At 46.2% G+C, this 20,891-nt stretch overlaps 1 protein-coding gene across 1 annotated transcript; it reads right to left on the bottom strand.

Annotated features, from left to right (window-relative positions):
- Positions 1–4,837: 4,837 nt before the first annotated feature.
- On the bottom strand, positions 4,838–19,835 carry LOC121856994 (uncharacterized protein DDB_G0290685-like). Its single transcript, XM_042352794.1, has 5 exons — positions 19,716–19,835; positions 15,661–16,486; positions 15,087–15,535; positions 14,800–15,045; positions 4,838–5,164 (listed from the first exon to the last, which is right to left on the bottom strand). The coding sequence occupies exons 1-5, from the start codon at positions 19,833–19,835 to the stop codon at positions 4,838–4,840; spliced, it is 1,968 nt and encodes a 655-aa protein (XP_042208728.1).
- Between the last annotated feature and the right edge of the window lie 1,056 nt (positions 19,836–20,891).

Genomic DNA, 20,891 nt, shown 5'->3' with positions numbered 1-20,891 from the left:
TACTACAGGTTACAACAGCAGTGCCGTACCTGAAGTAGATGTAGCAGTAGTAGGAGGGGAAGCAGTAGTAAAGAAGAGGGATAGCAGCAGTAGTAGGAGGAGAGGGAGGAGTAGCAGTGGTAGTAGTAATAGTACACAAGAGGAACGAGAATGACACGATCAGGGCATATGGGGAGAGAATTCGGAATGTTGGTCAGGGCAGCTTCACTCCTCTGGTGTTCACAACCTTTGGTCGGATGGGACCAAGTGCAAAATGTTTCTACGCCAGACTCGCGGAGGTGTTATCTGAACGGAAGCAGCAGCCCAGAAGTTACGTTACAGCCTGGTTGAGATGTAGACTGTCCTTCTCTCTGCTTAGGTCTGCATTGCTTTGCCTCAGGGGAACGAGAGCATCAGCTCCAAAGCCGACAACAGTCGAAATTATTGACTGAGGCAGCAGTCACTGAATGCCACATAGATCTGCAGCTCAACTAACTCAACACAGCTAGGATAGCTACTTATGCATTAGGATAGTTAATTTTAAGGTAACAAAATGGCGGCGAAGGTATGGCTATTGGGGGAGGCTGGAGGTCACGTAGTAGTAGAGATAGTAGTAGGAGGAGAGGAAGCAGTAGTTGTAAGAGGAGGAGGAGCAGTAGTAGGAGGAAGAGGGGTACCAGTAGTAGTAGGGGGGAGGAGGCAGCAGTAGTAGTAGGAGGAGGAGGGACAGCACCACCACCAGCAAGGATTCTGTGGACGTCACCATACATTTATCAGGAGTCAATAAACTGCTGGTAAGCAATGGCAGCGTCACCTCCAACACGCCGGTCCGGGACAGCCACGATCCCGAGGTGAAAAAGTGTTACTATGATCCTCAGGTTCATCCAGAGAATCCGTCTGTAATATGCCCTACCAAAACATTCTACAAGAACGCCGTGATGTAACCAAACCCAAGACAAACTTCTCGAGTATCCATTTGTGGGTCGGCGTAATAACCGTGTTAACCGTTTCATGTTTAAGGCTTAACGTTTTTCCCTCAATAAAGAAACGCTTCAGATTAGAGAGATCTTTACTCTCTTAGGTAAAGAAAATGGTTAAAGGTAGACCAGCGGAGGGTTGAGGCAGGGGGCGGGGCGGGGCGGGGCGGGTGGGCTGGGCTGGGCCAGGTAGACCGGGGAAAGAACGGAGATAATTCCTCCCTAAATCTGGTACGGTTTGTCGCTGTTCTCCCCGAGCGGTTGTGATGGAGGTATACTGTACGTGAGTTTCAGTGTTAGGGTGACTGCCAGCTGGAGGCGAGTACTGTGTGATGAGGGAAAAGCTTCTTAAATCCGGTTTCTGTTTCTACTCTACCGACTGTTTAAGTATATATATATATATATATATATATATATATATATATATATATATATATATATATATATATATATATATATATATATATATATCAACAATAAAGCACGCGGACTACAGTCGTGGGCAGGGTTCGAATCCTGGCGAATGAGGTGTTGATTATATATATATATATATATATATATATATATATATATATATATATATATATATATATAATCAACACCTCACCCCGCCAGGATTCGAACCCACGGCCCTACATGCACGACACCAACTCGGACTGAGGCAGAAGTTCGGTGAGAATGTGTGGTGTTTGTGAGTACCTCAGTACAGGAGGACCCTTGGCACCGGTGGCACTGGTACAGCTGTGTCAGGTAGACCCGGCGCCCTGCCAGCTCACCTAGCGCCTCCAACCTCCACCACCACACAGGGAAAAACAATATCACGGTGATAATTTAGGGCCTTTCGAACAGGTAACCCCTTACAAAACAAATGACCCACTAAGACTCTTCCATCCTGTTAATACTGCAGTATTAGGTGGATGGAGTACATAAGGACTTGTTATCATGAGGAGGTGGGAAGGTTTCTCACTGTCACAACACCCCGCCACTGTCCTGCCCTCACGGATATATTTGTGTACTAAGATGAGGCGATTGGGAGTAGTGGTGTGTTGTTGGTTCTTTGTCAACAATGGAGACGAATGTGTGTTATCACCTTCCTTTTAGCTATGGTTGTGGTGAGTGGTGGAGACTGTTGGAGATTATGATAGTAACTATGAGGAGGTGGCAGAGGTTGTAGGTAGTAGTGTTGGTGATCGTGCAAGAGATAGTAGTAGTGGCCGTGTTGGAGACTGTAGTGGTGGTAGTGGTAGTAAAGAAGAGGTGGTATAGTGGTTGTGGCAGAGTTTATACTAATGCCTGGTGATGGTGCTAGTTGTATAGGTAATGATGGTGGTGGTGGGGCTAATGTTGATAGTTGTTGTTGGTCGTGGTGTTAAATGACTGAAGGCATTAATAGAAGTGTTAGTGGATGAGAAAGAGAAGGGGGAAGTGGATTTTGGATTGAAGAGGAAGGGGGAGTGACTATATGACTGAGTGAGGGAGAGGAAATGGATTTAAGGCTGAGTGGGGAGGGGTGAATGATGTGGGAACTGAGGAGGGGTGAGTGATGTGGGAACTGAGGGGAGGGTGAGCAATGTGTGGAACTGAGTGGAAGGGGTGAGGAGGTGGAACTGAGGGGAGGGGGAGAGGATGCGAACTGAGTGGGGAGGTGAGTGATGCGAACTGAGTGGGGAGGGGTGAGTGATGTGGAACTGAGTGAGGGGTGGGAGGATGTGGAACTGAGGGGAGGGGTGGAGGATGGAACCGAGGGGGAGAGGTGGGTGATGGGAACTGAGGAGGAGGGGGTGAGTGTGATGAACTGAGTGGGAGGAGTAAGTGATGCTGGGAACTGAGTGGAGGCACGGGGAAGTGGAAAATACAATTATGGGAAAGAGGAGAAGTGGCTAGGAGCAGAGAGAGAGAGAGAGAGAGAGCGAGAGAGAGAGAGAGAGAGAGAGAGAGAGAGAGAGAGAGAGAGCAGTGGGTTTTACAGCGCGTGTGGCAGCAGATTTCATAAATTACCTTGAAACATTAAGCTCTTTTTTTTTACCTGTGTGTATAAATGAAGAAGCAAATTACAAACATTTCTACTTGACAGGTTAATTATGGCCTTCGACGAGGTAGGAAAAAACTAAATGAGTACATAAATCAGACCAGAGCGAGAGGGGGGAGGGGGTGGATATTAAGCCAGCGGCAAGAACGCGTTCTGATCTATTACTACAAACACACACACACACACACACACACACACACATACCTTCCTTTTTACTCACACACAAACACAGTAACACCTTTCTCAACTCTATTTTCTCTTTCACACACACACACACACAAATTCTCTCTCTCTCTCTGTTACATCCTCCCCTCCGATCTCACATGGTACACACAGTAGTGTGGTGAATGTGGTGGTGATGGTGTATGGTGACTTTGCCATAATTGATTGGTGACGTAGTGTGTAATTTATTCACCGTTGGAGCACTTAACTAGGGAAGTAGCAGGTGTATTAAAATGTTTGGTGAGAATAATAATTTACGATGCAGCAAATTTACTCATTAATTTTTCTCCGTCTATCTATCTATCAATAACTGTTTGTCTCTCTCTCTCTTTTTCTCTTTATATGTTTCTCTTTCTCTCTTTGTCCTTGTCTGTTTGTCTATGCCTACAACAGAGAGAGGGGGGGGGGGAATTAACCACGGTTTGTTCTGTTCTTTATAAAACTACTTCCTATTATTCACAGGTCCTGATGGTGTATTCTGTTTGTATTTTTCAGGTAAATGGGAGTCAAAAGATGGCCGCCTCCGCTCAGGTACAGACGACAACTGTTGGCCGAGAATCACACAGGGTATCGTACAGTACCTGTCTAGTGTGTGTGGGTGATAACCGTTTGTTTGTGACTAAGTGGATGAAAGAGAAGTGAGAGAGAAAGTTGTTTGTGTCAGAGTGAATGAAAGTGTGTGTGTGTCTGTGTGTGACATGTTGATAATGTGTACAAATAGACCCCAAATATTAATTACTTCTTGTGGTGTCGTAAATACGAGCTAATCAATATAGTGTTCAGTCAGACCTTAAATTACTTTTACCCCTTCGGTGTCGAACAACATAACATTCTGTACAATCAGGGTCAAAAGTTCGCTCCCTCCTAAACTGAAGCAGAATCGACCCCTAATGAGATAAATAACACACCCGCACCAGACAACCGTGTATCAGTCCGAAGATCCACTCTCCTTACTCAGTTTCATTGCGGGAAGCGACCTGTTGTCCACGACCGTACTTATCTGCAGCTCGGTTACTGACTCACGCGCTCACTGACTCATCGCTCATTGACTGACTCAGTCACTCACGACCCCATCACTCTCCGTCTCAATCGTTCACTGACTCAATCGCTCATTGAGTCACTGACTCAATCACTCACTGTCGCAATCACGCAAGAAAGACTGAGAGATTATGATGTGTTCGGTGACGTAAAGTATTAACATTTTACTTGTAGTTAGTAAATATTAGTAAGTCATTTATTGAGACATTATCAACACTAAATACTTACTTACACAAGTATTGTAACTGCGGCATGTAATTACTATCCCTTAACTTGGCAGTGACCCACTAGAGTACAGCTTACTCGATGACACGTCCGAGAACCACATGCTGAGAAATGTGTTGTAGTATTGTTTTGGTAAATACTGACTCAGTGTTTATATGACCTGGTTTATTATATTATACACACTGTGTTGTTATAGGTAAGGCAGGAGGAAACATCTCCATTGGTTCCTGGTGAGTAACGTGTTGAGTTTGTCCCTGTGTACCGAGGCTGCGAGTGACGGGGGGTGAGTGGCTTCTGACCCATTGTTACTTTCCCCTGCAAGGTGTAGCTACACTCTGGTGAGGCAGCAACCTTAGAGCCATCCAGCTCAGGTTGTATTTCCCGCAGTGCTTCTGAAGTCTGGTGTTAACCCACCGAGTTCTGGGCTGTGATAAATCTCCGGATGACTATTCAAGTTGAAGCCACGAGCGTCTTTCCTCTGCTGGAGGACTACAGACTGCCTTTGATGTCGCAGGAGTTGCAGCGTCTGCACACTGGTGGTGGCCTCATTGACGTGCGCCGCCTGGGTAGTACCCACACCAGCCAGGGAAGGGGGTTGTGGGCGACGCTTAATAAAACTCACGTTAAATGTTTCGTTGTCCCAGTCGAGTGAACTTACTGATATTGTTGGCTTGGTGTTTGGTTCCCAGATTGTCTTAATATTACCAACACATTTAAAGAAAATTTCTGAAAAGTTCGAAGCGTTCTCTTTACTTTTAAACAAGGCTTCACGCGATCCACCGACAGTTAGTGATCACAATCATCAGCACTTTAAAGAGATGGATTTATAAATTGCAAGAAAAATTCGAAACATACTTGGCATAATAACTAACAGTAGTGAATGTGTTAATAAAATGATTGCCTTGATATTATTGTTGTACAGTATACTAGCGCATCCGGACCTCTCCTCCCTCCACCCTCTCCCCAGGTTCATAACTTCTGTGAGGGGAGGGGAGGGGCTATGGTAGTGGTGCAGGGTGGTTGTACACGGCAGTATTAAAGCTTAGGTCTTGGTGCTGCACGAACTCACTTCACCTCCCTCGATGGCTCTGTCGCGCAGGACGATATCGGATGTAACAGCTGCCAATGAAATTGTCGGTCCCCAGATATAACTTGATCTCTCCCTTGTCCCTCTACCACCAGCGGGAGGAGTGTGTTCTTGGGTCCTGCCGGAGTAGTACATTCATTACGCTGTGTTCAAAGCACTACCTCTATTACACTGCCACAGTGTTTTCAAATCACAATACTGTGTCCTAAACTGAGGTTAGGTTAGGTTAGATTAGATTAGGTTAGGAAGGGGGTAGCTATATTTCGAACCTGAAAACGTTGTTTTGAACGGAATGAGAGAGGATAAGGGTGGAGAGAGAGAGAGAGGTGATGGTGGGGAGTGAGAGTGAGGTAGGTGAGGATGGGGTGAGAGAGAGAGGTGATGGTGGGGAGTGAGAGTGAGGTAGGTGAGGATGGGGTGAGAGAGAGAGGTGATGGTGGGGAGTGAGAGTGAGGTAGGTGAGGATGGGGTGAGAGAGAGAGGTGATGGTGGGGAGTGAGAGTGAGGTAGGTGAGAATGGGGTGAGAGAGAGAGAGAGAGATGATGGTGGGGAGTGAGAGTGAGGTAGGTGAGGATGGGGTGAGAGTGAAGGTGGGGAAAGAAGGAGGCTGGTAGGGGCGAGAGTGATTGAAAGATAGGAAGAATGTAGGGATGGGATGAGAGTAAGGCAGTTGAGGGTGTTGGTTGACTGGTCTACTGTACAGTACATCTGACGTCGTGATATTTTAAGTCATGTGACGCCGTCCTCAAAAAGGGGTTTCAATTTAAAAATAATGTAACAAAATTATAGATAAATTAGATACATATGGGAGTAGGCAGCTACCAAACAGGGAGGTACTACCGCCTGGGAAGATATTGGAAGCATAATGTGTTGTCTAATGGTAGACCCTGCTGCCATATGGCATCACGAAAATTGTGACCAAGTCCCAGGTTGCTGATCTGACTTTCTGCCTCATTTACACACAATTGCAGGGTCTCAATTGTTTCCCATACTGTGACAACACAACATACAGTACATATATTGTTTCTCACTATTGATCTTTTTTTATTTATGGTCCTTTATTATTATTATTATTATTATTATTATTATTATTATTATTATTATTATTATTATTATTATTATTATTATTATTATTATTATTATTATTATTATTATATATTTTTTTTTATTATTATAATTATATTTCCCCTCCCAAGCCCCGATGTGGGTCACTGACCTGTGTCCTGGTGGGCTAATCCCGTAAAAAAAATGGAAATATACTTAAAAGATTACAAAAGCCAACTTTTATATTGTGAAGGAAGTCAGCTTCCTCGATAACTTAAAAACTCTAACCTCTGGAAGTAAAACATCTGGTCCATGATCCAAGATTATGCCATAGTTACCATCAGCTCCCCGAGTCCTGGAGAGATGCCGCCTCCTCACGTCCCTCAAACTAGGTCACTCGAACAGCATGTGTTTTATAGTCAAGGGGAGCAGGAAGTCCTCGCATACTGGCTGGGGCGGAGAGTGAGGAGGGTGGCAGAGAGAGAGAGAGGGAGGGTAGTTGGGGAGGATGGGAGAGAGAGAGATGCAGGGAGGGTGGGGGAGAGGGAGAGGTATTTGGGGAGTGGGGAGGGAAGCAAGGTGTGGCGCGGATTCAAGAATGTGAGCAGATCTGTGTGTCGTCCCTCCCTCCCTCCCTGACACGCACACACACTGTATAAACACAACCTATTCACCTGTCACCTTCACTACGCTGATCCCCCCTACTACCACGCCCTCACCTGACACCACCACTACCCCCCTCACCTGACACCACCACCACCACACCTGCCCACCACCCCTCACCTGTCACCATCACCACCCCCTCACCTGACACTACCACCATTCCCTCATCTGACACCACCACCCCCTCACCTGACACCACCACCACGCCCTCACTTGACACCACCACCACTACGCCCTCACTTGCCATCTCAACCACACCATTCCTTACCTGTGCTATAGTTGTTATCCATACCATAAATGACACCTGAACCTCGTCAACGCTCACTCACTAACACACATCAGCTGATAATCACCTCATATTGTTACCTTTGTCACACCGTAATCGCTATTGTGACGTTATGGTGCGGGGCTGTGAGATCAAGAGCCGCCACTTGATAGGATGACACCTGTTTGCATTACTGAGTAGTGTTGTGGTGACGGTGGTGGCAAGGCTCTGATGTTGAGTGTTTTGGTCTGTCAGGTGCGTGGTTGTGGTGTGTTGTGGTCAGGTGTGTTGATTTGGTCAGGTGTGTGGTTGTGGTCAGGTGTGTGGTTGTGGTGTGCTGTGATCAGGTGTGTGGTTGTGGTGTGTTGTGGTCAGGTGTGTTGATTTGGTCAGGTGTGTGGTTGTGGTGTGTTGTGATCAGGTGTGTGGTTGTGGGACGACAGTGGACGGCAGCTAGTTTATTGTGCAAAAAGAGCATTGCAGAGTACATGCCACAATGAGTGTTTATCAGACCCCAGTGGTCAGGATATTATGACACATTGGTACGACGGAGTACCTGGTTTGTGGTTGTGGTATAGCTGAGTACTTTATGAGTGGTGTTGTGGTGGTGGTATGATGGAGTACCTGGTGTATGGTTGTGGTATGTATTGATATTTTTTATGCATTGTGGTGTGGTATGTTCCTATATGAGGTGTGCGTGTGTGTGTGTGTGTGTGTGTGTGTGTGTGTGTGTGTGTGTGTGCGTGCGTGCGTGTGTGTGTGTGTGTCCCACTAGCGGCACATGGTGTTGTGGTCGTGTTGGTCTAAGGTTAGAATAACTCCCAAATAAATATTACTGAAAGTCTCCTTGAGGGTATTTGTTCTCTCTCTCTCTCTCTCTCTCTCTCTCTCTCTCTCTCTCTCTCTCGTGCGTGCGTTAGTCTGTGTTGTGTGTTTTTAGTGTGTGTGTGCGTTTAGTGTATACATCCATAAATATTCATATCGCCTCTGTCTACACAACATCTTTTGAGACAGTTGGCCATATCATTGACTCGTAACATATTAATTAAGAGACAAACCAACAGACCTAAAGACATCCCGTGAGCCTGAGCAGGACCGCCATGCCCACGTATGGGTGGTGCTCAGACCATTAAAGAATGGATCGGGAACGGGAAATGTACAATAAAAGCGAGGAAACCCCATTTATAATTCTACTCCTGGCAGCAACTGGCAACTCACCCGAACCTCGTGTGCTTTGCGAAATCTCAAGAGAGAGAGAGAGAGTTTGTTAAAAATAAATTATAAGAATTACTAATTGTGTAAACTCTGTCTTTAAAACTATATGAGTGTTTGTTCGCCTTTACGAGTGATGTGGCGGACTATTATACGTTATCGTAGGTGTGGTCAGTGTATGTGTTTTTGTGTCTATGTGTTTGTAATTATGATAAGATTGTGTTTGAGAAATGTGGAACAAGTAGAGGTGAGTGCTTTTGTGGCAGGAGTGTGGTGGTGGTGGCGCCAGCAGCCACGGGGAGGAGAGAGGACCCCATGCACTACCCAGCGTGAGAGACACGACAGGAATGCAACACTGGTTGATCACCAAGCCAACCTGTACTTCTATCTACCCCCCTCCCTCTGCCCCTGTCTCACGCCGCCGCCACCTCATCCACACAACTTTATAAATTCCACCACCACTACCACACCAGTATTACCACTACCATACTAGTATTTCCACTACCACACTAGTATTACCACTACCACACTAGTATTACCAGTACCATACTAGTATTACCAGTACCATACTAGTATTACCACTACCATACTAGTATTACCAGTACCATACTAGTATTACCACTACCATACTAGTATTACCACTACCATACTAGTATTACCAGTACCATACTAGTATTACCAGTACCATACTAGTATTACCACTACCATACTAGTATTACCAATACCATACTAGTATTACCACTACCATACTAGTATTACCAGTACCCACCAGCATTACAACCTCACCATACAACCAGTATTTCACACCACCATAACCAGCATCACCACCACCATAAATTATCAAACCAGCACCACACCATCACATAACCACCACACCAGCACATTACCACCATCACAACCAGTGACACCACCACCACAATTAATCACCAGCAACCACACCATATCACCACCACCAAACCAGCATCACCACCACCACAACCAGCATCACCACCACCACAATCAGCACACCACCACCAACAACCAGCATCATTAATCACCACACCAGCATCAACACCACCACAACACCAGCATCACACCACCACACACCAGCACATTAACCACCACACCAGCATCACCACCAAATAAATCAGCACACCAATCACCAATAACCAGCTACACCACCAACAAAACCAGCACAATAATCACCACACCAGCATCACCACCCACCACAACCAGATCAGATCACCACAACACTATCCACCATCACACCAGCATTACCAACCACCACACAACCAGAATACCACCACCACACCAGCATTACCACCACCAACACCAATATTACCAATACCACAAACTAATTATTACAACCACTAATAACCAGCATTACCACCTCACCACACCAGCACTACACTACCATACCCAGCATTACCCACCTACCACAACCAGCAGGACACTCAATTAACACACCAGCACACAATTCACCAAAACCACAATTAACCACCACCAAAAACTAGCATTACTCACTACCACACCACAGCATTCACCACCAAATACAGCATTACCCAATTGACTACAACCAGAAAGACACCTAACCCACCACAACCACAGCATCACACACCACACCAATAACCACAACAATTACACACACCAGCATTAACACCACCACACCAGCATTCAATCACCACAACACCACACACCACCACAACTAGCATTACCACCACAAACCAGCATTAACAACACAATACCAGACACACTTAACACACAAATTCATTACCACCACCACAAACAGTACACCACCACCACACCAGCATTACCACCACCACAACCAGCACACCACCACCACAACAACATTCACCACTAACAACCAGTATCACACCACCACAACCATTACCCACCCCACCACAACTAAGCACACCACCACCAACAACCAGAACTTCTACCACCACCACACCAGCACACCACACCACCACAACCAGCATCACTCCACCCCCACCACAACCAGCACACCACCACCACACCAGCACACCACCACCACACCAGCACACCACCACCATACCAGCACACTCCACCACCAGCCACACCAGCATTACCACCAACCAGCATTACCACCACCAACAATCAGCATATCTCACCACCACCACACCCAGCATTACACTCACCATACCCAGCATTACCCACTACCAACAACCAGCATTACCTACACTCTCACCAACCAGCACTCCACCCCACCACCACAACTAGCACACCACCACCACACACCAGCACATCACCACCACAACCAGCATTAACTCACCACCAACAACCCAGCATCACCACCACCAATAACCAGCATCACCCACCACACCAGCACACCACCACCACCACCAGCACACCACCACCAATAACCAGCAATAACCACCAACACAACTCAGCACACCACCCACCAATAACCAGCATTACCACCACCACACCAGCATTTCACCACCACCACACCAGCATTACCACCACCACAATCTGCATTACCAATCACCAAAAACTAGCATTACCACCACTAATAATCAGTAATACCACTACAACCAGCCAATACCACCATACCCACAGCATTACCAACCACCACAACCAGCATTACCACCACCACAACCAGACATTACCACCACCAAACCAGCATTACTACTACCAAACCAGTATTACCACTCACCAAACCAGTATTACTCACCAATTAATAACTAGCATTACCACCACCACAATCAGTATTACTCACTCACCACACCAGTAATACCACCACTAATAACCAGCATTACCACCACCACAACCAGCATTACCACCACCATACCAGCATTACCACACCACACCAGCATTACCACCACCACACCAGCATTACCACTCACCACAACCAGCATTACCACTACCATACCATTATTATTACCACTAACATACCAGCATTACCACTACCACAATTAGTATTACCACTCATCACACCAGTATTACCACTACCATACCAGCATTACCACAAACCAGTATTACCACTACCACACCAGTATTACCACTACCACAATCAGTATTACCACTACCACACCAGTATTAAGAAGGTGAGGAGCTCACTGAGAAATAGAGCGTTGGGCCTGCAGTATATTGGTTGGTTAGACTCAACTGTACTTGTCCTCACAGGTCTCAGGTCTGTTCTTCAGCACCAGGTCCTTCACGTAGCCTCCTTCAGAGACCCACCACTCAGGTCATATCTCCTGTATATAGTACGTCTCATTACATAATACAACTTCGTGATTGTTGCTGATGCTCAAGTTGTACATATAAAATCATGATCTTAAAAACTTTGAAAACATTAGTTTTTAAAATATTTTATATCTGACGTGGAATTATTCTTTGGTGATTCGCAGGGGCGCTGTTAAAAAATACCTAGATTATTAAATTTGATGTTTTTTATGTGCACTATCACATTGGAACTGTAAAAAAAACAACAATAAAAACAATTCTAATTCACTGCATTTTCGACTCACCAAATCCCATTACTGATTCCAGATGGAATTTTGGTATTGACGCTGTTAGGTTATGACACACTAAACTGAGTGGTCTGGCAGGGAACACACACTCTCTCTCTCTCTCTCTCCGTGTTTGCAGTGTAGACCTACTTCAGAAACCTGAGTGAAACACAGACGTATTGAAGTATAGGCAGCACACTTAACCCAACCCCGCTTACTCTACCCTAAAGTAACCTCACATTACTTCGCCTCACCTCACGTCATCTGGCCTAGTAATGGTTGGAGGCGACGCAGGTGCAGGCGGTAAACCTCCATCACTTCAGCTTGTCAATATAACCATCTGATATTCACGTTGGATCAAAGAAGCAAATATTTGAACGTAAGCCAAAGGGAATTTTCCATCTATCAGCAACGCGAGGATTTTATATTGTGTGGTGCTGGGGAGCTTTGTTAACGTTTTGTTTATATTTTTAGGCCGAGAAAATTTATGATGATAATGTTCATATAAACGATGTTAAAGTCTACTCAAGTCTGCTGTTTATGTGTGCTTGTGTGTGTGTGTGTGTGTGTGTGTGTTGTTCATTTAATCTAGCAAACTTTTGTTTTAATACTATGCTGCACACACACACACACACACACACACACACACACACACACACACTGACCCTTCTTCTTCATACCTACCTGATAATGACTTAACATTATTAGGGGCCTGCCATTCTTTGCCATAAACAGATATACTGTACTGGGAATCCTCTTTCCATACACTCATTCTCCCTCCACTACATGCAGCTTGCTAACACAACTGATGGCCCCTCTGGCACTCACGCCCGTAAATTGTATGTCAGAAAATACCAGCATCACAGCATGAATTCCGCATGTTCCCCATTTGGCCGCTGTAATGCTTCAGCACTTCACCTTGCACAGGATGTAAGGGGTGCTCAATAAACTAGTTCCCGCGTTGCGTGGGGGTAAATTTGAATTTGATTTGCAGCGGAGCCATTGATTTCATCACGACCCTCCCTCCCTCCTTCCTTATCCCCAGAAAGACCACGCCACGACGCCCTCCCCAGCAGGATCCGACCATGATCCATTTCTGATTTGCGTGCGATATCGACAGCTCCTTGCTCCCACCCACACGGCAGCTGGTGGAGGCGATCCAATATTGGCAATTACTTGGTGACATAACTCAGTGCAGACACAAACGTCATGTTTGTTTACGTTTGAGACATCTTGCAGGTGTCTTGACCTAGAGGGTAAACACCTGCGAATCACCTGAAGATGGAACACCCCAGTTTATTTCTTTTTAAGATTAACCACGCTAACCTAACCTAACATAACCTAACCTAACACCCCAGGTAGCATTAGTGCATTTGATTATCGCGGGGAATAAACTGAAATACCTAATAGACACGTGATCGACAAACAAATGGACCTTCCCATCAACAAATACGGTAGTACGTGAGGTGCTTAAACAACGGACACACGGACGTTTAACAAGATATTTTAGTTAAAAATTTTTATCTGCATGTTATAGTCTGTGAGCCAGCTGTGTAAACACTCTTTGTTCACAAGGACAAGAGAGATGTGTGTGTGTGTGTGTGTGTGTGTGTGTGTGTGTGTGTGTGTGTGTGTGTGTGTGTGTGTGTGTGTGTGTGTGTGTGTGTGTGTGTGTGTGTGTGTCTGTGTGTGTGTGTGTGTGTGTGTGTGTTTTCTTTTAAGTGTTTTCCGGCATGATTTTATTTCGTGTCATCTCTCTCTCTCTCTCTCTCTCTCTCTCTCTCTCTCTCTCACAGAATATGAAGAACTATCTATACTCACCATCATCATCGCTTCTGAGGTACACCAAGAGGTCAAGGTATAACAGGCAGGTAGAGTCGTCATTAATATCCTGTCGTGAAGTTAATTACTGAAGGGGGGAGGGGGCGGGTCACAGATGTCAGGAGTCTCTTACGAGTATCTCTCACTGCGCTTCATATTTATCTCATAGCGTCACAGATAAATCTCATTACGTTACAAATATTCTCATTACGTCATAGATATATCATGATGTCTGAAGTACCTCTCATTGCGTCACATATCATTTCGTCACAAGTACCTCTCATTGCGTCACAGATATACCATTACGTCACATATACCTCTCATTTCCTCTATTGCTCTGTTCATTTTCTTACTATCATCTTTATATATATTTTCCCATTTCTTATATTTTCACCTGAATTCCATTTTCTCTTTTCTAACTTATTTTTTTTGGCCCTTGAAAAAAAAAATAATTTAATGGGAACTAATTAATTTCCACTTAAAATTTTGGTCGATTTGGCGAAAAAAAAGTAACCTAAATGGATGTGATTTTTGTTATTGTGGGAGATAAGGGAGGAGTTGTTTCGCCTCTACCACCTTGAGTACAGTGAATTAACCCATTGAGTATGATATCTTAACCTCCTGGAGTACGATAATTGTACTCTAGGGATCAAATCACCATATTCAAAAGGTAAAGTCATCGTACTCAAGGGGTAGTCATCGTACTCGTCTTGTTGATGTTATAGTGTTGTCACTGCGTCTCACTAACGTCTTTAAGAGGTTATTCTAGGTCGATTAATACACTATAGTCATCCACAAATAAATATGAAGAGTAAGTGTGGTCCTCGTTGTCGTCCTCTGCTGAGTCCTCGTTGTCGTCCTCTGCTGAGTCCTCGTTGTCGTCCTCTGCTGAGTCCTCGTTGTCGTCCTCCGCTGAGTCCTCGTTGTCGTCCTCCGCTGAGTCCTCGTTGTCGTCCTCCGCTGAGTCCTCGTTGTCGTCCTCCGCTGAGTCCTCGTTGTCGTCCTCCGCTGAGTCCTCGTTGTCGTCCTCCGCTGAGTCCTCGTTGTCGTCCTCCGCTGAGTCCTCGCTTGCTCGTCTCTCCGCTGAGTCCCTGCTGTCGTCTCCTCCCGAGTCCTGCTGTCGTCCTCCGCTGAGTCCTCGTTGTCGTGTCTCTCCGCTGAGTCCTCGTTGTCGTCCTCCGCTGAGTCCTCGTTGTCGTCCTCCGCTGAGTCCTCGTTGTCGTCCTCCGCTGAGTCCTCGTTGTCGTCCTCCGCTGAGTCCTCGTTGTCGTCCTCCGCTGAGTCCTCGTTGTCGTCCTCCGCTGAGTCCTCGTTGTCGTCCTCCGCTGAGTCCTCGTTGTCGTCCTCCGCTGAGTCCTCGTTGTCGTCCTCCGCTGAGTCCTCGTTGTCGTCCTCCGCTGAGTCCTCGTTGTCGTCCTCCGCTGAGTCCTCGTTGTCGTCCTCTGCTGAGTCCTCGTTGTCGTCCTCCGCTGAGTCCTCGTTGTCGTCCTCCGCTGAGTCCTCGTTGTCGTCCTCCGCTGAAACTCGTTATGTCGTCCTCCGCTGAAAGCCTCGTTGTCGTCTCCTCTCCGCTGAGTCCTCGTTGTCAAAATCTCCGCTGAGTCCTCTCGTTGTCGTCCTCCGCTGAATTTCGTTGTCAAACCCTCCGCTGAAAGCCTTGCTACAGCCGTCCTCCGCTGAGTCCTCGTTGTCAAATCTCCTCCGCTGAAATCCTTCGCTTGTCGTCTCCCTCCGCTGGAAAGTCCTCGTTGTCGTCCTCCGCTGAGTCCTCGTTGTCGTCCTCCGCTGAGTCCTCGTTGTCGTCCTCCGCTGAGTCCTCGTTGTCGTCCTCCGCTGAGTCCTCGTTGTCGTCCTCTGCTGAGTCCTCGTTGTCGTCCTCTGCTGAGTCCTCGTTGTCGTCCTCCGCTGAGTCCTCGTTGTCGTCCTCCGCTGAGTCCTCGTTGTCGTCCTCCGCTGAGTCCTCGTTGTCGTCCTCCGCTGAGTCCTCGTTGTCGTCCTCCGCTGAGTCCTCGTTGTCGTTCCTTCCGCTGAGTCCTCGTTGACGTCCTCTGCTGAGTCCTCGTTGTCGTCCTCCGCTGAGTCCTCGTTGTCGTCCTCCGCTGAGTCCCTGCTGTCGTCCTCCGCTGAGTCCTCTGTCGTCCTCCGCTGAGTCCTCGTTGTCGTCCTCCGCTGAGCCTCGTTGTCCCTCCGCTGAGTCTCGTTGTCGTCCTCCTCCGCTGAGTCCTCGTTGTCGTCCTCCGCTGAGTCTCGTTGTCGTCCTCCGCTGAGTCCTCGTTGTCGTCCTCCGCTGAGTCCTCGTTGTCGTCCTCCGCTGAGTCCTCGTTGTCGTCCTCCGCTGAGTCCTCGTTGTCGTCCTCCGCTGAGTCCTCGTTGTCGTCCTCTGCTGAGTCCTCGTTGTCGTCCTCTGCTGAGTCCTCGTTGTCGTCCTCTGCTGAGTCCTCGTTGTCGTCCTCCGCTGAGTCCTGGTGCTATTAATATTACATCATTAACCAGGTATTTATCGGTTAATTTCTCCGCCAGAAAAATCATTTACACGACTATTAGACGAAGCTTAAAATACAGTCTGTCTCTGAATCAGTTTAGTCTGTTAGTCAGTCAGTCGTTTGGTTAATTACTCGGTTAGTTAGTCAGTCAGTCAATCGGTCGTCGGTTAGTCAGTCGATTAGCTAGTCAGTCAGTTGGTTGGTTAATTAGTCAGTCCGTTAGTTAGTCAGTCAATCGGTTGGTTTGTTCATCATTCGGTCGTTAGTTAGTCAGTCAGACGGTCGGTTAATCATTCAGTCGGCCGGTTAATCATTCGGTCAGTTAGTCAGTCACTCAGAATATACTCCATACGCAGCTCAAGAACAAGCGTCACCACAACACAGGGTATATGAGGGTCGGAGAGGCAAAAAACGGCGGCAGATGGTGCAATAGTACATTAGTGGGGCCGTGTGTGTGTGTGTGTGTGTGTGAGTGTGTGTGTGTGTGTGTGTGTGTGTGTGTGTGTGTGTGTGTGTGTGCCACGTGTGATTCTGGCAGTCCGTCAAGTTGTGTTCTTCTGGCACTACACTACACCGTCTTGGCTCGCCCTCTTGTTGCTTTGGTGACTGGTGGTGGCGGTCGCAGTGGTGGTGGTGGTGGTGGTGATTGCTTTAGGAATCGAGGGAAACATCACTTAACTTAACCTAACCAGAATTATGATTTTTTTCTGTAACTTTTTTATTCTGTGACTTCCTTATTCTGTGACTTTTTTATCCTGTGATTTTTAACCTGTGATTTTTTTTTTATCCTGTGACTTTTTTACGGTGATCCTCACTTGTACGTACCTTATAACCCTCGACCGAGTACAAACGCTGCCTGATTAATAATTCCATTGGACTTTAGTGGATAAAACCCACAGGAAAGTCGTGTTTTTCTCTCGGCTGTTGGAAATATTCATCGCTATTCTTCCGTGTAAAAAGCAGTAGACATGTTTTAAGTTTTTACAGGTGGGAATATGGGAGTGTGAATTTTTGTAGCAATAGTTTTATATCACCTGAATATTAGCCCTCCCCCCCACCCACCCCCCCAGCTTGTGTCTGCTGGTGATTAAACTCCCTAACGCTACCTGGAGGGGTTAGGTTAGGGTAGGGTAGGTTTAGGTTAGGTTAGGTTTTTTTAGGGTTAGGTTTGGTTAGGGTAGGTTATTTTATGTTAGGGTAAAGTATATTGAGTTAGGTTAGGGAAGGGCAGGATGTTAGGTTATTTTTTTTATTATATTAAGTTAGATTAAATTAGGTTAGCTTAGGGTTAAGGTGTTTTATCATCAGGTTGAATAAGGTGGGGTTCCTGTTCTTCGGGTGATCCATTTGTTTTAGCATGAAGATCTGTGACGATATACTGTAGGCAGGAGGTGGAGTGAGGAAGATGGAAGAGAATCAGGCGAGGTAAATAAAGAGTAAAAAGTTGTGTTGTGGCGTCACATCTGGTCTTGCTGCTCCTGAGGAAGACCACGGTGTCCTGCCCAGGTGAGTCTCTGGGTGCCTAGTGGCGTAACCTATACTATGAGATTATGGGAGGTTCCTCCTTCCTTGACTCGACGAGGAAAGACGTGTTTATTGCCGGGGGGTATGTGGTGTGATTTCCCCTGAGGACGAGGAATGTCACGCGCCGGACATTATCGGGCAGAAATCCACGTTTATGCGGGTATAACTAGAATAACGTGCTTTAATTGGTCCTCATAAGGTGACATCATAGAGAAATAACACGGGGTAAATAGTTCACTTCCGCAATGTTGCCAATGTGGTAGTATCAATGTGATTCCGGCGCTCTCCTATATCCTTACTAATATATATACAGTGTTACCAGTGTGTTGTGAGCCCTGGTGCTCTTAGAGGCAAGTTATTTAATATATTATACGACTTACTATGACACGGGTTTATTTTTTTCAGCGTATTTACTCCTAATAAACCACTAAAAGCTGATCTCAAACAAACCAGAATTGTTCGGTTGTAATACCTGTAACGTTAATGATGTGATGAGTGAGTGAGATGTCTTCAGATAACTCTTACCATAACCACCCAACAAGGCCTTTGAAGTCTTGTGCCTCCCAGCTGTCATCTCCCTCTATTTGATCTGAGTAATATCATGTGACTGAATGAAAAATAGAATTCTTTGATATTTCCGACGAAGGACGATGAGAGCTGAGGAAAATATTTTCTTTAGAGACGACGCGAGACGATGACTTTATCCCTAGAATACGATAACATAACCCTTTCAATACGATGACCTAACCCCTTGAATACGATGAAGTTTACAAAAATAGTACGTAAATAAAGCTGCTCCCTGTGGTGAAAGGGTTGAAACAAGTCCATATAAGAGAGAACGACCTAACCTGTGCTCATTATTCTGAGAGACAACGCGTGTGGGTTGAGGGGCCACGTTCACGGTCACTCCGACCCGAAGATCCATTAAGTGGAGGAACCAGGATGTAGGACACACAAAGGTACGTACGGACCCCTTGAAGCCAAAACAATTCGAGAACACTTAAGATGCTTCGAACCTGGAACCTTTTAGTATACTCCGGCGACCTCCCATCCTCCATGTCTCAATCACCCCCGTCTCCTTTAGCGGCCTCACTTCCCCCTCATCGTTCAACCCCTTCCTCTCTCACTCACTCCCGACGACCAACTCCCCACTCCCTCTCTCACTCACCCCTAACGATCTCCACTCCCACTCTCACTCATCCTCAACCCCCTCGTAAGATCATGTGTCCATTGTTTTAATGTCGTGAATAACAGAGTCGGTCGCTGTCTCGCTGGAGGGGCGCTGCTACACTGCCGTCCCTAGTCCCGCCGCTCGATATTTGTAAACACTATCACCATGATACCTGGGTGGCGCCCGTGGCATACTACCCACCACCACCCAGGTACACCACCGTCTGGCCCAGGCCGAGTGTTTTTTTTTTGTGTAGAGAGAGACGGGGTGAAAGAAGTTTAGAGATGTGGGAGGTGGTGATGCTGCTGCTCTCTCTCTCTCTCTCTCTCTCTCTCTCTCTCTCGTGCAGGTGTGACACTCCCCAGGCTGTAAACACAGATACATATAAACAAACATGGTGGGAACTCCGTCCTACCGTTTCAGTAATGTTTTCATCTGCTCATCGGGTTAAAAAAATAGTTTAAGGTGCTGAAGGGAATTTAATTTACGGATGATGGATGGGCTCAGAAAATACCTCACACTTTTTTGTTCCTCTAACCTGACGAAGTGAGAGTCAACCTTTTGCTTCTTATGGATTGCATTTTTTGCTCTTCGGATCTGCCCTGTGTTCGTCCAGTCGTCTGAGGTGTTCTGAGTCATTTAAGTGGTGGTGTAGGAGGACCCGGGGGGGTGGAGGGCTGTTAACAGGTGGTAAGACATGGTAGTAAACTAGAGGTGAGAGTCGTGAGGGCGGTATGTCGACAAAGGATAAAGTTCATTAGTCGAGTTGGGTTGTGTGTAAGCTGGTAATGGTGTGGTTACTGCTCCCTGCCACACAACGCTATTATAAAGGTGTTGGTGATGGTGTGGTTCCTGCTCCCTGCCACATAACATCACAATAAAGGCGTCGGTGGGTAGTGGTTACTGCTCCTTGCCACACAACACCACAATAAAGGCATCGGTTATGGTGTGGGTAACTGGGTATTGCTCCCTGCCGCCCCAACACCACAATAAAGGCGTCGGTTAAGGTGTGGGTAACTGGGTATTGCCCCCCTTGCCGCCTCAACACCTCAATAAAGGCGTCGGTGGCTAGTGGGTAGTGCTCCAACACCAGAGTGGCGGCTTGATTACTCGCGAGGGAAGATTATGACCTTGAGCTGTGTATTCTTCCTTCTCTTTGATGCCGAGACTCGTGGCTTATTGAAGGTAATCACGGAGGGAGAAATTTGTCATCTTGTAGCCCAGTTTTTGTGTAGAGTTAGCCTTCCCGGGTTTATTTACGTTGTTTTATAGGACTTTGTATTGGTTTATGTTAATGTCGATGACTATGAATTGTTTTATTTGGGTTTAATTGGCTATGTATTGTGGTTAGTATGTCTATATATGTTTTTTGTATTTAGGTGTGTCTGTTTTATTTGAGTTTGTGTGTATTTATTGTTTTATTTATGTTGATATGTCTATGTCTTCTAATTACATTTATATGTCTATTTCTGGCTTTATTTTGATGTATATGTCAATTAATGTTTTTTTGGGGGTAATGGACGGTGATAAACTCAAAGTCACAATACAGAGGAAACTGAAATATAGCTCAGGTGACACGTTAGAGTGATAATGTCAATGAGGCTAATTAACTCACCTGTCTCTGTCTCACCAGGTAAACCACGTTCTCTGTAACACCTGTAAACACCTTTATTACACACCTGAAGATTAGACACC

Source organism: Homarus americanus, unplaced genomic scaffold (assembly GCF_018991925.1).
Source record: "Homarus americanus isolate GMGI-L3 unplaced genomic scaffold, GMGI_Hamer_2.0 scaffold1024, whole genome shotgun sequence".
NCBI classification, from domain to species: Eukaryota; Metazoa; Arthropoda; class Malacostraca; order Decapoda; family Nephropidae; genus Homarus; species Homarus americanus.
This window is presented reverse-complemented; position numbering and strand designations above follow the sequence as displayed.

Coding starts and splice junctions, on each gene's coding strand:
- LOC121856994 (XM_042352794.1), bottom strand. CDS start 19,835: ATGACTCAGAACACCTCAGACGACTGGACGAACACAGGGCAGATCCGA. Junction 15,536..15,660: donor AGCAAGGCTTTCAGCGGAGG/GTTTGACAACGA, acceptor AACGAGTTTCAG/CGGAGGACGACAACGAGGAC. Junction 15,046..15,086: donor CTCAGCGGAGAGACGAGCAA/GCGAGGACTCAG, acceptor GACTCAGCGGAG/GACGACAACGAGGACTCAGC.